The 13,301-nt window shown below is 46.1% G+C and overlaps 1 protein-coding gene across 1 annotated transcript in view; it reads left to right on the forward strand.

The window, feature by feature from the left end:
• Positions 1–11,326, forward strand: part of FRMPD1 (FERM and PDZ domain containing 1) — a 76,107-nt gene extending 64,781 nt beyond the window's left edge. The window contains 5 exon segments of the mRNA XM_060269066.1: positions 506–660; positions 663–682; positions 4,256–4,403; positions 6,005–6,778; positions 7,420–11,326. Coding sequence (XP_060125049.1) covers positions 506–660; positions 663–682; positions 4,256–4,403; positions 6,005–6,778; positions 7,420–9,752 — 3,430 coding nt within the window. The 3' untranslated portion in view covers positions 9,753–11,326.
• The last annotated feature ends 1,975 nt before the right edge of the window (positions 11,327–13,301 follow it).

A 13,301-nucleotide genomic window follows, 5' to 3' on the forward strand; every position in this document is an offset into this window, starting at 1 on the left:
TGCATCGTATAATGTTCTCCATATTTCCATAGAGCTCAGTACTTACCATAGTTCTTGTTACATTACAAGTGTTGCTAAAATCCTGCCAATGTTTTTAATTGTTTACAGTGTTCTTCTAAGTAACTTTTTTTAAAATTCCCCATTCTTTATTCAATTTATTATCTTATTGGTTTTCTGATCTTCCCAGTCATTTTTCGCCATTTCGGCATAGTCCATCATCTTTATTAGCCATTCTTCTCTGGGAATGAGCCCACTGTATCTCAATCAGTGTAGAGACTGATTCACCCATTTCCATTCCTTGATTTGCAGCTGAGTGTGTTGACATTCTTCTTTGTAAAACATTGAGGGCAGTGGTAGAAAGTTTTGTCTGTAGTCTTTGATGCATGGGGGCTCATTCCCACATGCAAGTCCTCAGTGTGATGCACTGACCACTGCATGGGATCTCATCATGGGTAAGAGGTTGTCTACTGGAGTCTAAGCAAACTTTCCCTCCATGTAGTTGCAGTGACAGAGAATCATGTGTGGCCCTCCTGGTGGGAGCCAAATATGGAATCAGCCAAGTGGTTAATAACAAACTGAACATTGTCACAATGCTGGCAGAATTTGCAAACATTAGCAGGCTGGAGCTGACCGAAGAATCTGACAAAGTAAGCATGGTGAAATCTACCTCCAAGATATCAAGGTAACTATGACTTATTATTATTATTATTATTATTATTATTATTATTATTAATACAGTGGTACCTCACAAGACGAATGCCCTGCAAGACGAATTTTTCGCAAGATGAATGCTTCTTGCGATCTGATGGTGACTCACAAGACGAATTCGCTTTGCGAAAAATTCGTCTTGCGAATCGCGGTTTCCCATAGGAATTGCATTGAAATTTAATTAATGTGTTCCTATGGGCAAAAAAAGAAATTTCAATGCATTCCTATGGAAAACCGCAATTCGCAAGACGAATTTTTCACAAAACGGAATTGACTCACGGAACGAATTAAATTCATCTTGCGAGGCATCACTGTATTAAATTTGTATACAGCCCTATACTCGTAGAATTCAGGGCTGTTCACAACAGAGAATCACAATATAAAAAAATAGAAAATGCATAATAAAAAAACACATTTCCACAACACATTTTAAAAGGGCATCGGATGTCCGAAAGAAAGTCTGGTTGAACAGGAATGTTTTTGCCTGGTGCTTAAAGGTGTATAATGAAGGTGCCAGGTGAACTTCCCTGGGGAGAGCATTCCACAGTTGAGGAGCCACTGCAGAGAAGGCCTGTTCTCGTGTTGCCACTCTCTGGACCTTTCAAGGAGGAGGCACACAAAGGAGGGCTTCAGAAGATGATCTCAGGGTCCGGGTAGGTTCATATGGAAAGAGGCGGTCCTTGAGGCATTCCAGTCCTGAGCCATAACTTTAACAATTATTTGGGCTATGGGTGGAAGGGAGATCTATTTTATGTCATGTTTCAAAATCAACCATTTTATGTCATGTTTCAAAATCAACCATTTCCATAAGAGGAAATGGACGCTCCATGCGCCCCCCCCCCTCCCCATACAAACTGAAGGTGTAAATGGGTGAATAGACCATATTTCTTAAAGCTACAATGATCTCTGTCATGTCTCAATCTTCCAAAGGAACAGTCCTGGGTGAGTGCCTGGAACCCTTTGGACTCTTGCCACCACCATACCTGCCAAGTCCTCGGACCGGCAGCTGTGTGACACCGGAAGTTGCGTAGACGCAACTTCCGGTGTCGCTTTGCCCATCTATGGGCACCAAAAATGGCCGGCGCCGGCTTCGAAAGTCGCGTCTACACATGTCCGGAAGTGCGTAGACGTGACTTCCGGTGTCGGTGGCAGCCATTTTTGGTGCCCATAGATGGGCAGAGCGACACCGGAAGTCACATCTACGCACTTCCGGACATGTGTAGACGCGACTTTCGAAGCCAGCGCCGGCCATTTTCGGTGCCCATAGATGGGCAAATCAGAAGGAAAAAAAGGCCGCCAGCAGGAGAATATAAGGGAGAATAATGGGACTGCCGGGAAACGGTATGAAGAAACGGGGGTTTCCCGGGGAAAACGGGGGACTTGGCAGCTATGGCCACCGCTTGACAGAGAGAGGAGAAGGCACCCAACTTTTGCAACACTACCGTGTTTCCCCTTTTTTAAGACACCGTCTTATTCCTTTTTTTCTCAAAAAACCACAGGGTGGCTTATTTTTGGTGGGATGTCTTACTCGTATTTTTATTATGAGTCTGAGGGAAGGGAGGTGTGCGTCCCTGGCCCAGCCCTCTCTCCCCAGCCCTGGGATGTTCGCAAAGGGCTGCTCTCTCTCTCCTCTGATGTGGGGACTCACTTAATAGCAATCTGCTACACTGGAGCTTCTTAAATCTAAACCAGTATAATGGAATCTATCTGTGTGATACAGTCCTAGCAGTAGCCTATAGTAAAGCAAATAAGGATCTCTACTAGCCAGCTGCCCAAGACTTAAGTTCCAACAATGTAACACTTTGTAGTGCTAAAATAAAAAAAATCCTTCAGTAGCACCTTAAAGACCAACTAAGTTTTATTTTGGTATGAGTCTTTAAGGTGCTACTGAAGGAATTTTTTTATTTTACTTCGACCCAGACCAACACGGCTACCTACCTGTAACCAGAACTTTGTAGTGCTATCACTGATAGCAAAGAAGCTACCTGCTGAGAACAAAGAAGCCAGCTAAACAGCAATTAAGATTGCTGACTTGGTAAATGGTAGCAATTAAGAAGCAATTGAGCTAGCAAGGTAAAATTTTGTGGGTAAAGGAAGCTAGGACCGGCAGTTTAACTTTTGTGCTCACAAACAGCAAGAAGGAAAAAGTCCTTAATTTTTTTAAAAAAGTCCCCAAGGCAAGGACTGCGATCCAGACTACTTACAAATCCTTAAAGGGGCAGCTCCACAGACAAGCAAGCATAAGGTAGAAAGGAAGGCTGCAAGGAGACAACAATCAGACACAGGAGACTGCCGTCAAGAGGAAATCAACAGGCAACTCATGGGTGGACGCATAGAATGGAAGGGAAAGGTGGAGGGAAGCGAGAGGTGGGTTCTGTGTGTGTGTGTGAGAGAGAGACAGAGAGACAGAGAGACACAGACGCGCACACGGAGATCTCTCCCTTAAAGGGAAAACAGCCTTTGCATTCAATCGCTCCTCTCCCGTCAAGAGGAAATCAACAGGCAACTCATGGGTGGACGCATAGAATGGAAGGGAAAGGTGGAGGGAAGCGAGAGGTGGGTTCTGTGTGTGTGAGAGAGAGAGAGACAGAGAGACAGAGAGACAGAGGACACAGACGCGCACACGGAGATCTCTCCCTTAAAGGGAAAACAGCCTTTGCATTCAATCGCCCCTCTCCCGTCAAGAGGAAATCAACAGGCAACTCAGGGGTGGGCGCATAGAATGGAAGGGAAAGGTGGGGGGAAGCGAGAGGTGGGTGCTCTCTCTCTCTCTGTGTGTGTGTGTGTGTGTGAGAGAGAGAGAGAGAGAGAGAGAGACGCAGGGGGCGGGGGGGAGAGAGAGAGACAGACGCGCTCACGGAGGTCACGAGGCTTCGGCAGCCAGCAGCTACGGCTCTTCAGTGCATTTTTACAAGCTTTTAAAGGAAATACGTGTCTGTGGAGCGACAGCAAAATGGAGATATTTTTAAGGGGGGGTTGGCTGGCGGGAGGGGGGTTATTGCTACTGGGTGAAGGGTCTATCAGTATGTCTTATTTTCGGGGTATGGCTTGTATCGCGCAATTGCTTAGAAATCCTGCTATGGCTTATATAATGACTACGTCTTAAAAAAGGGGAAACACGGTATGTTTGAAGTACATTCTTTCCCACAAAGAAATCTGGGCGCTGTAGTTTTGCCTTCGCAGAGTTAACAGTTCCCAGCAACCCTCAACAAACTTGAGTGCCCAGAATTCTTGGGGTGGGGGGCGGAAATGTGCTTCAAATGTGCTTTCAGGGTATATTTTGTTCACAGCATGAGCAAACCAGAAGCTGGAACCCGTTTGTGGGGCACCGTCTCCTTTTGTTTTGCTAACCATAATAAATGCCTGTCGTATTTCTTCCTCCTTGGACCACACAGGTGAGTGTACATAGACAACTCTGCATGGAGTCCTAACATGTACACGAGCATTTCATGCGTAAGAAAGATGGCACAGGCAAAGAAGGTTTCTTAGTGTGGATGAGGGTTTGTGCAGATGTCTTCAGCCTGCTTTTTGCTTCCCCTCCTTCAAGCTGCTGACTCTGCTGCTGGAAACTAACAATGCCAAAGACCTGGCTTGCCTCATCTGCGGCTACTACAGGCTGTTTGTTGATTCGAGCAGTTCCATATTTGTCTGGGGGGAGAAAAGGCCTCCGGTACACCGTATCTCAGCCGAGGAAGGTAAAAACAACCCGAAAGCAGTGACCAAACAGTTAGGAAGACTCTTACAGTCCCATGAACGTACAGGTGAAACTCGGAAAATTAGAATATCGTCGAAAAGTGCATTCATTTCAGTAACGCAACTTAAAAGGTGAAACCAATATATGAGATAGATGCATGACATGCAAAGCAAGATAAGTCAAGCCTTTATTTGTTGTAATTGTAATTGTCGTTAGGCGGGTCAATTATAAATGGAATGCAATTAATGAAATGTAATAGCGATGTTTAGTTTTGTATTATTGTAACTATTTGTTTTATTACTGTGGAATTCCCAAAAGAAAGCATCTGTAAATATTAAACGAAAAATAAAAAATGATAAGCTGCGATACGGAAATAAATGCACTTTTCGACGATATTCCAATTTTCCAAGTTTCACCTGTATTATGAAGTACCGTATTGGCCTGAATATAAGCCTCACTTTCTCCCCAAATTCCGACCATGAAAAGTTAAAGTGCGGCTTATATTTGTGACATTACGTTATGCAGCCAGGAGCAATGAGGAATGGAGCGGCTTATATTCGGGTATTTTTTCCTCTATTTCTCCCCCCGCCCCCCAATCAATTTTAAATATGCTGATTATGTTCAGGCCAATACGGTATTTGTGTTCTGTGTTATAAATCAAGCACTGCTAGTAGTAGTAGTAATAATAATAAAAATAATAATAATAATAATAATTTTTATTTATACCCCTCCCTTCCCAATGAGAGCTGGGCTCAGGGCGGCTGACATCAATAAAATTACAATAAAACGTAAAAGAAAGAAAAATAATTGATTAAAATGCAGATTAAAATACAATTTAGATTTAAAAATTGTTTTAAAATGCAGCCTCCTTTTAAAATGGCCCAAATCAAAACCCAAAGGCCAGGCGGAACAGTTCCGTCTTGCAGGCCCTGCGGAAAGATGTCAACTCCTGCACGGCCCTGGTCTCCTGTGAGAGAGCATTCCACCAAGTCGGGGCCAGTACTGAAAAGGCCCTGGCCCTGGTAGAGGCCAGGAGTTGCTTCTTTTCATTTTCCAATCAATAAACAATGTACTGTGCTATAAAATAAATAAGACAGTATTGTAAATGATAAAAATTAAAATTATTATTTTTCCCCTACCTGCACTGATGTTAGTCATTGTTTGGATGGGGGTCACAATCAATCAGTAGCTGAACTGGGTTCACACAGTCGCAAAAACAAATTAACCGAAAAAGCCTCAAAAACAAAAACACAAAATAAATAGTAAAAACAAAAGCGCCAAACTTAATCCGTTCCGGAGGTCCGTTTGACTTCTGAAATGTTTGAAAACCAAGTCTGATTGGTGCAGGCGCCCCAGAAACAATAGTTGACAGCTGCATCGGATGTTCAACTTCCGCAAAACGTTTGAAAACTGGAACACTTCTGGGTTTTTGGCGTTTGAGAACCAAGGTACCACTGTAATCATAAATGACTAAGAATAAAAATGTGCACCCCACCACCGAGACCATTCCATTGTAACTATCCAGCCTCCCAGAATTTCAACACCTCTTGCAATGGTTTGACCCCTTACCAACAAGCCCTATTTCCATCTCTTGCTCGGCAGGGTATGAGTCGAGGACTTGCAGTGATTCCGAAGAGTCATCTGAGCCGGACTCCTCCTTGGACCGTTTTTCAGACACACAGTCGCCCCGGCACAGCCGCATCAGCCCCCTGCTTGAGGATGAAGGAGAGCAGGAGGCTCTGCAGCAAGAAAGGAAGGATCTGGAGGGCAAAGAGGTGAGCTTTTGCAACGGGTACGACAACACAAACGACAGCTTGTCGGAAGCCTCTGACTCAGCCAACACAGAGAGTCGGGGGCTGAAGACCAGCGGTTCGAGCGACTCTCTGGACACTCTCGAGGAGGACGATTTGGAAACGTGCTCCTCGAGCAAGCCAGAGTTTTTCCACCTGTATGTCCCCACCCTTCAGGAACTGATGGGCAATGGCAAGACCTTCGTGGGTGCAGACAAAGAAGGAGGAAACCGAGCGACACAGGAGTCTTTCTTCTCCTTCCTCGTGCCGCCCCAGCCGGACGGAGAATTTCAAAGGGAAAGTGACCTGTCCGTTTCCGCTCTGGAGTCCAAGCTGTCGGAGAGCAACATCATGGAGTACTACAGCCTTTGTGCCAACATTTCCCCAGCCAGCAACGGAGAGAAGACCACCCAGAGCGACAGCCCAGAGAGTGGCTCTTTGAACGGCCCCGAGGGAGACGAGCGGCTCAGCGGAGGTGGCATGCGGGGCTTCATCTTGGCTCCTCCCCCTGGCTTCGGAGACGCCAGCTCAGACGAGGAATTCTACGACGCAGCAGAAAGGGTGACACAGGCAGAGGCGCAAGCAGGTGAGACCAAAGGGATCCCCCGGGGTGGTGGGGGTTATGATCAGTTGATGGATGGATTGACAGGTTGCGCTGAACGGTCGCTTTACTTTTACAAAAAAGTAACCTTGCAAAAGAGAATAAAGTCTTTCATCCACAGTGCCCAGCGCTAAATGTGGACTTTCAATTCAAATGTTCTTTTGTGTTGACTTTCAGTCTGAGGACTAGAGCCCAGCAAGGATAGTAGTGGGTTGCAAATAATAATTCTTAACATAAATATTGTGCTTTCACATTTGTAAAGTGTTTCAGGCAAGTATGCATGTATGTATTTATGTAAGCATGCATGTCTATTGCTTAATGCCAAAGTAGACATCTAAGCAGTTTACAAGGCCTTGAAAACTGGTAGTGCAAACTTTGAGGTATCATCAGCCACTGGTTTTAAACGAACAGATCATTTATCCTCATATTTTTTAAAATAACATTTCTTTCTTCACACTGATTGTCTCTTCCTTATTTTTAGATACAGGTAGGTAGCCGTGTTGGTCTGGCGTAGTCAAAACAAAATAATAATAATAAATTCTTCCAGTAGCACCTTAGAGACCAACTAAGTTTGTTTATTTTTATTTTTTATTTTTGTTTGTTTTGTTTGTTTGTTTTATTTTTAGGTTCTGCAGGCCCAGCCCGTCCAAATGTACAAGACTGCAGCACCCTGAAAGTGTCGTCCAGTTGCGGCTTGGGTGAAAATGTTCTGTCAAGGCAAAGCAGGAGGACAAAACACAGGCCAGAAAAGGAGCCAAGGAGTGGCAACAACAGCCTGAGAAAGAGGAGGTCTTTCCTGCAGACAAATTACACCTCCCAAGTTACTTTCCCTCAAGCTCCAACACAGTCCCTGGAAAACATTGATCCGTTGTCCTATGAAGGAGAAGCTGGGTCTTCAGCTCTTCCCTCCTCACCTGTTGTGGCCTCCTTGAGGGACCCTGAGAGAGATTCTGCACTTCTTGAGGTCAAACAGATAGCTCAGATAGCCCAAAAGACACCTGTCTTAACAGAGATGGAGCCCGATTCACTAGAAACCAAGTCATTAACCGATTCAGTTGTGTGTCCTGTCTTGGCCATTCGTGTCCAAGATGCTCAGGAAGGGATAGAGAGTTCAGACTTTGCCCGTAGCTCTTTCTCCACAGTGAAGCAAGACGGTAGTTTAGCTGTGTCAGAAATCTCCTTTCACGACCTTGACACCACTTACAAAGAAAAACCAGAAGGTCTTACAGAAACAGCTAGCAGAGTTCAGGACTGTTGTGTCTCTGGAGGAAAGAAAATATCTGGCAATGCAGCGGGGACAGCAAAAGCCTCACATGAAGCAGGAGGAGTCAGCTATGTATTGATTGAGGAGATAATACACACCACTACCAAACCCTCCGGGTCTCTGAACAGCTACCAAGGGAAAGTGTCGCCTCGTGTGCCAATCTCGGAACAGGATCTCCTTTCTACTCAGAAGGTGGAGAAATACGAGCAGCTTGTGCTAGGTACCTGCAAAAGAATCCAAGGTGACCTGGCCTCACGTGGCTCAAGTCAGGCACCCGGAGGCTTACTGCTCCAAGAAGACACCAGCAAAACGTTGAGTGAAGGCTCTGTGGCAACATCTGAAGATGCCAAACGGCTGGGTTTCTCAAGAGCAAATGAGCTCCTTTCCAAGTGTGATGGTGCTTCAGGCATCAAGACACACCACTCTCAGCTTGGTATTAGTTCAGTGGGAGGTCAAAGAGGAACACAGCAGAAGGTAAATGACAAGCACCAGAGAATTGTTGGCCAAAGTGATCTGGTTGCAGACCAGGTCTCTTTAAACGATGATGTCCCAATTCAATGGTTGTCGTCAACCATGACTCCTCCTCTGGATAGGTCTTCAGAACTTGCTGGTGACCAGAAGCCAGAGGAGAGAGCGCTCACAAATGATGCCTCCCATGTGGATTGTAAAAATATACGGCCCAGTCCACTAGTTGTCCTTACAGAGGAGAGTGTGGAGCAGAGAAAAGCTGGCATTTCAGATGGAGTGGGTGGCTTTTCACATGACAATCTGTGTAAGTCTACGGGGCTCAGTAAGGAAAGCAGTATTTCAGAGTCGTCTTTTTTGTGTTCTGGTAACTTAACAGATGACGCTAAAGCACCAGTGAGCTCTAAGACAACAGATTCTCCAGCTGAGGTGAACACCACAGAGTCATTCTCGCCAAAACATAAAACAGACGGATGCAGTTGCCGGTTGACTTATGCAAGTTGTTTCCATGGGCTAGATGAGGCAGAATTAGAATTTGCCAATCCAGTTGCATGTGGTCCTTCTGAGGAGCCATTAACAACCCCACCAACAACAAGAAGTTCGCCATCTTTAGATTTTAACTCCATGAGACTTGTTGTAGAACATAACTATGTGAATTGTAACCCCAAAGACTGTAGAAATCACGTCTTGCTTCCAGACTCTCATATTCAAGTGTTGAGCTGTTTAAAGGATAGAACGTGTGCCTCACCTTTTGACTTCCACCAGTTGCTAGATAATATTATAGACCTACAGGAAATTTTGCGGCAGTTTGGGGGAAGCAGAATAAAGCACCCTCGGGATAAATGTTTGGCCCATTTTTCAGAAAACAAGAACACCTTGCACACAGAATCACAAAGGCTGATGTCCAGTTGCCAGAAAGTTATCAAAGCACGTGGGCCTTCCTCGGAGACGCAAAACGCCATTCGGGAGACCTTCCAGAACCTTCTCCAGCTGACCGAAGTGTGCTTTCAGTTCACAAACTGTGGCCTTTGCAGCAAGAGGCACAAAGACCTCGCGGTCAACCTCAGAGATGTCGCGTACAGCTATCGCCAGTTTGTCCAAGCAGCACAGCAAGCCTGGGAGAGGGGCTATCCCAATTTGAGCATAAGACTCCTTGTGTGCCAGTACACTGCCCTCAGTGCAGCCCTCTTCTGCCTCGTGCAACAATTCAGGGCCTCGTCTTGTGTATGAGATGGGAGGATTTTGCACAGGTGCCTGTCCGACTTTCAACGGGGAACGACCTAGCCAAGTGTCTGCCCTTAAAAGCCCTCCTCCCAGTAAAGACAAGCTGATACGTAACAGCTGGACTGAAGCAAGCAATTGAACAGTCCTCCTCTCTAATGGATATCAATGCTCATGGCTTAAATGAGTCGAACTTGGCAGGATTGCTCAACCTTCATGCAGAATAGTATTTTGGTGCATGTCCAACTTGCTCCCCCCGCCCTGTGTGCCATAGGTAAAGAACACAAGATATTTGTCTCTTTTGCGTGACTCAGGGTGTTAACAGCTGCAGTTATATGCATGCAGTCTCCCCATAATACCTGAGAGAGAGTGCTGTCTGTCGGCCGGACTGAAGTACTGAGAACATTCTAAAGTTATAGTTTGGGTGTGCCAACCTGCCTGAGGGAAGCGCATCAGACGATTCCATGCGCGTGGGTGAAAATCAGGGCTTCTCATGCTTAAGCAATGCAGACTGGGATGGATTTTCAAACAAAACAACACGCAGGGCAGATAATTATCTAATCCAAGTGGCTCCAGTGTAGGGGACAGAGTGCCTCATTGTACCTATTGGACTCCAACGCCCAGGGGTGCCATCTTGGGCAGCTGGGGGTCGTCCCCCCCCCAAAAAAATTCAATATTCCATGGTCTGTGGAATGCCCCGTTGGGCCTTCCCACAGCTGTGGCAGTGTTGGAAGATGCTGTGCAGTTTAGTGCAACCTCGCGCCAAGTGCACTGGTCCCCGGGGCATCTCCCGATGCTGTGTGGCCCAGCAGGAGGCTGAAGCAGTGTGTGCAGTGTTGGGAGATGCTGTGGGGACCGGTGTGCAGGCATGAGGTCGTACTGAACTGCGCAGGAGCTCCCGACACTGCAAAGGTCAGTGCAGCCTTCCGCTAGACCAACATGGCCTAGCAGAAGGCTGCACCAGCCTCGCGAGACGCACATGACATCACACATGCACGCCAGGCCCTCAGTCTTTGAGGCAACCCAGCACCTGTGCCAATGCCCATCAACCCCAGCCAGCATGGTCAGTGGGCAGGGATGATGGGAGTTGTAGTCCAGGTCAGCCACCCTTGACTTAATGGCTCCCCAGCAGTGGCCTGTCAGTGGACATAGCTGACGGGAAGTGATCCAGAAAGTTGACAATACACACTTCCTGCCTCCCAGGAAGTGTTGTGAGATGCTTTCCTATGCTTATAGCCATTTGCTTCAGTGCCACAGTGGGGAGCTGAGGAAGTGTCATGGTGGACATGCCTCCTCATTGGATTTCAGTACAGAATTTCCTTGGAAAATGGATTCCATTAGCAGCCAGTAAGCGACGTAAAGGTAGTGTACCGGATAGCTGTTACCTGAGAAGCAGAATCCGCCCCCTGCTTGTTTCCTTTCCACAAACTCTTAGCAGCACTTCTAGAGGGACGGCCCCCTGTTGGCTTTTCATCCGTCAGACCTCCTGCGTATATACTCTTGTCTACTTCATGCATCTCGTATGGACTGAGCTGTTGTCTTCTCAAAGTTCCTGCCACAATAAACCAGTCAGTTTTGTCATAGAGCTTTCTTCCTCCGAGTTCCAATCAGTCAGCCCTCACCAGAAACGGTTTATTTTAAAAGCAAATAAGCACACACACACACCCCATCTAAAAGCTACATTTAGGGTCTCAAAATTGTAGGGTACTTTGGCAATAGCCACAAGAGCTTGAATTTGGTACCCATGTGAGTGATGGATTGTGGTTGACATGAGGGTACAGGTATTCCCCCAAGCAGGATAATCTGTGAGTGAGATTCCCTCCAGATGCTTTGGAATAAGACATCCCGGCATGGCCAATGGTCAGGGATGATGGAACATCTGAAGGGCAGAACGTTGGCTACCCCTAACTTTTAAACTATCACGTTCATTAGAAACCAACCAGGCAGGTCGCTGGTGGAAACATCATTAAACATCTTGCAAGGAGGCAGAACCAATAGATTTGGGGAGTCCAAACTCATGACAGACAGGTAAGGAAGGATGCAAGTGAGCCCGAGGCAGAAAATTAATATAATAAAAAAATTAAGTGGTACTCAAGGAATCGGAGCTGGAAGGTACCCCGGGGATCATCAACCCCTGCAATGCAGAAATATGCAGCTGTCCCTTTTGGAACCTGCAACCTTGGCGTTATCAGGAAAGGGAAAGGGAAAGGGACCCCTAACCATTAGGTCCAGTCACGGACGTATCAGTACCACACCCTAAAAAGCTGAGCTGATTGCACTGATTTTAAGGAAAACAGCTCTTTACTCGATATTAATATGTTATTTGAACACCTGGTTCATGGTGCTGTCTGAGCAGGATGACTTTTTCTTTTCTGACAAAATCATAAATAAAAATGTGCACTCCATCACCAAAACCATTCCACTGTAACTATCCAACCTCCCAAAATTTCAGCACTTCTTGCAATGGTTTGACCCCTTTCCGTTTTAACAGTACAGATTCTACAAACACCCTCCCTATCTCCTCAAAATAACTTCTCTTTTGTATTCCCCGTCTTACCTTAATGGCACATGTTAATTTATCGTTAATAGCTATATCCCACACCTCTTTATACCGTTCTTCCATTTTATATTCTGCTTTCCCCTTCCACTTCCTAGCTATATTAATTTGTGCAGCTGTCAATAAATTTGTGAGCAAGTCCTTCATGGCCTGTTAACCTTCCACCCCATCATAAATGGATAATAAACTGATTGGGTCGAGGAATTGGAGATGGCATTTATAAGTGGTCCACGTTTCACAAGCATACAGTAAGGTTGCTAGTACAATAGCTTTGGAAACAAGCATTTTGGTTTCCCTGCGAATGTCCCCGTCCTCAAACACTCTGCACTTCAATTGGGAAGACGACGACAAGGAAAAACTTGAGTGGTCTACAACTTTCAGGTAAGCCCACACCTGGTGCCAGCCCCATTCTCACTGGAGGCCCCATGGGAGGTGGAAGATCCCATTCTCTCACCCTGCTAGGCATAATCTAGATGAGAAGGCCCAGGACATTTGGATGCCTGACAAAGAAAATTTGTATGATTAAGACAAATGTAATAAATTATTTACTGTCCTGTCCTAAACTCCCATAATCCACCACTGCAGATTCCCCTCCACTTGAGCTACACCTTAATGGAAGGGTCACAGTTCAGTGCTAGAGCATCTGTGTCAGGGACTGTTGAGTGGTCAGAAGAAGACTGGGAAAGAGGAGGTGTCGGAAGCTTAGGAGGTAACAGGGCTTAGTGAGCTGGGAGAGTCTGTAACAGAAGTCCGGAATCAGAGGCAGGAGAGGATGAGAGCCAGGAGACATGAAATTACTCTGGTGAAGAGACAGAGGTGTCTCCCCCTCCTGTTGCAACTAGCTCCCCAACTCCTAGAACCAGAAGAGGCATGAAACGGGAGGAGAAAAGACAGGCATGCAGGCACAGTCTCCGATTGCTTGGAAAAAGCCCTGGAGTGGATGAGACTTAGACGGCTATGAGGAAGTGAGGACCTTTAGTCTCAGCACCTGATTTCATGGA

The sequence above is a fragment of the Zootoca vivipara genome, chromosome 16 (genome assembly GCF_963506605.1).
Source record: "Zootoca vivipara chromosome 16, rZooViv1.1, whole genome shotgun sequence".
NCBI classification, from domain to species: Eukaryota; Metazoa; Chordata; class Lepidosauria; order Squamata; family Lacertidae; genus Zootoca; species Zootoca vivipara.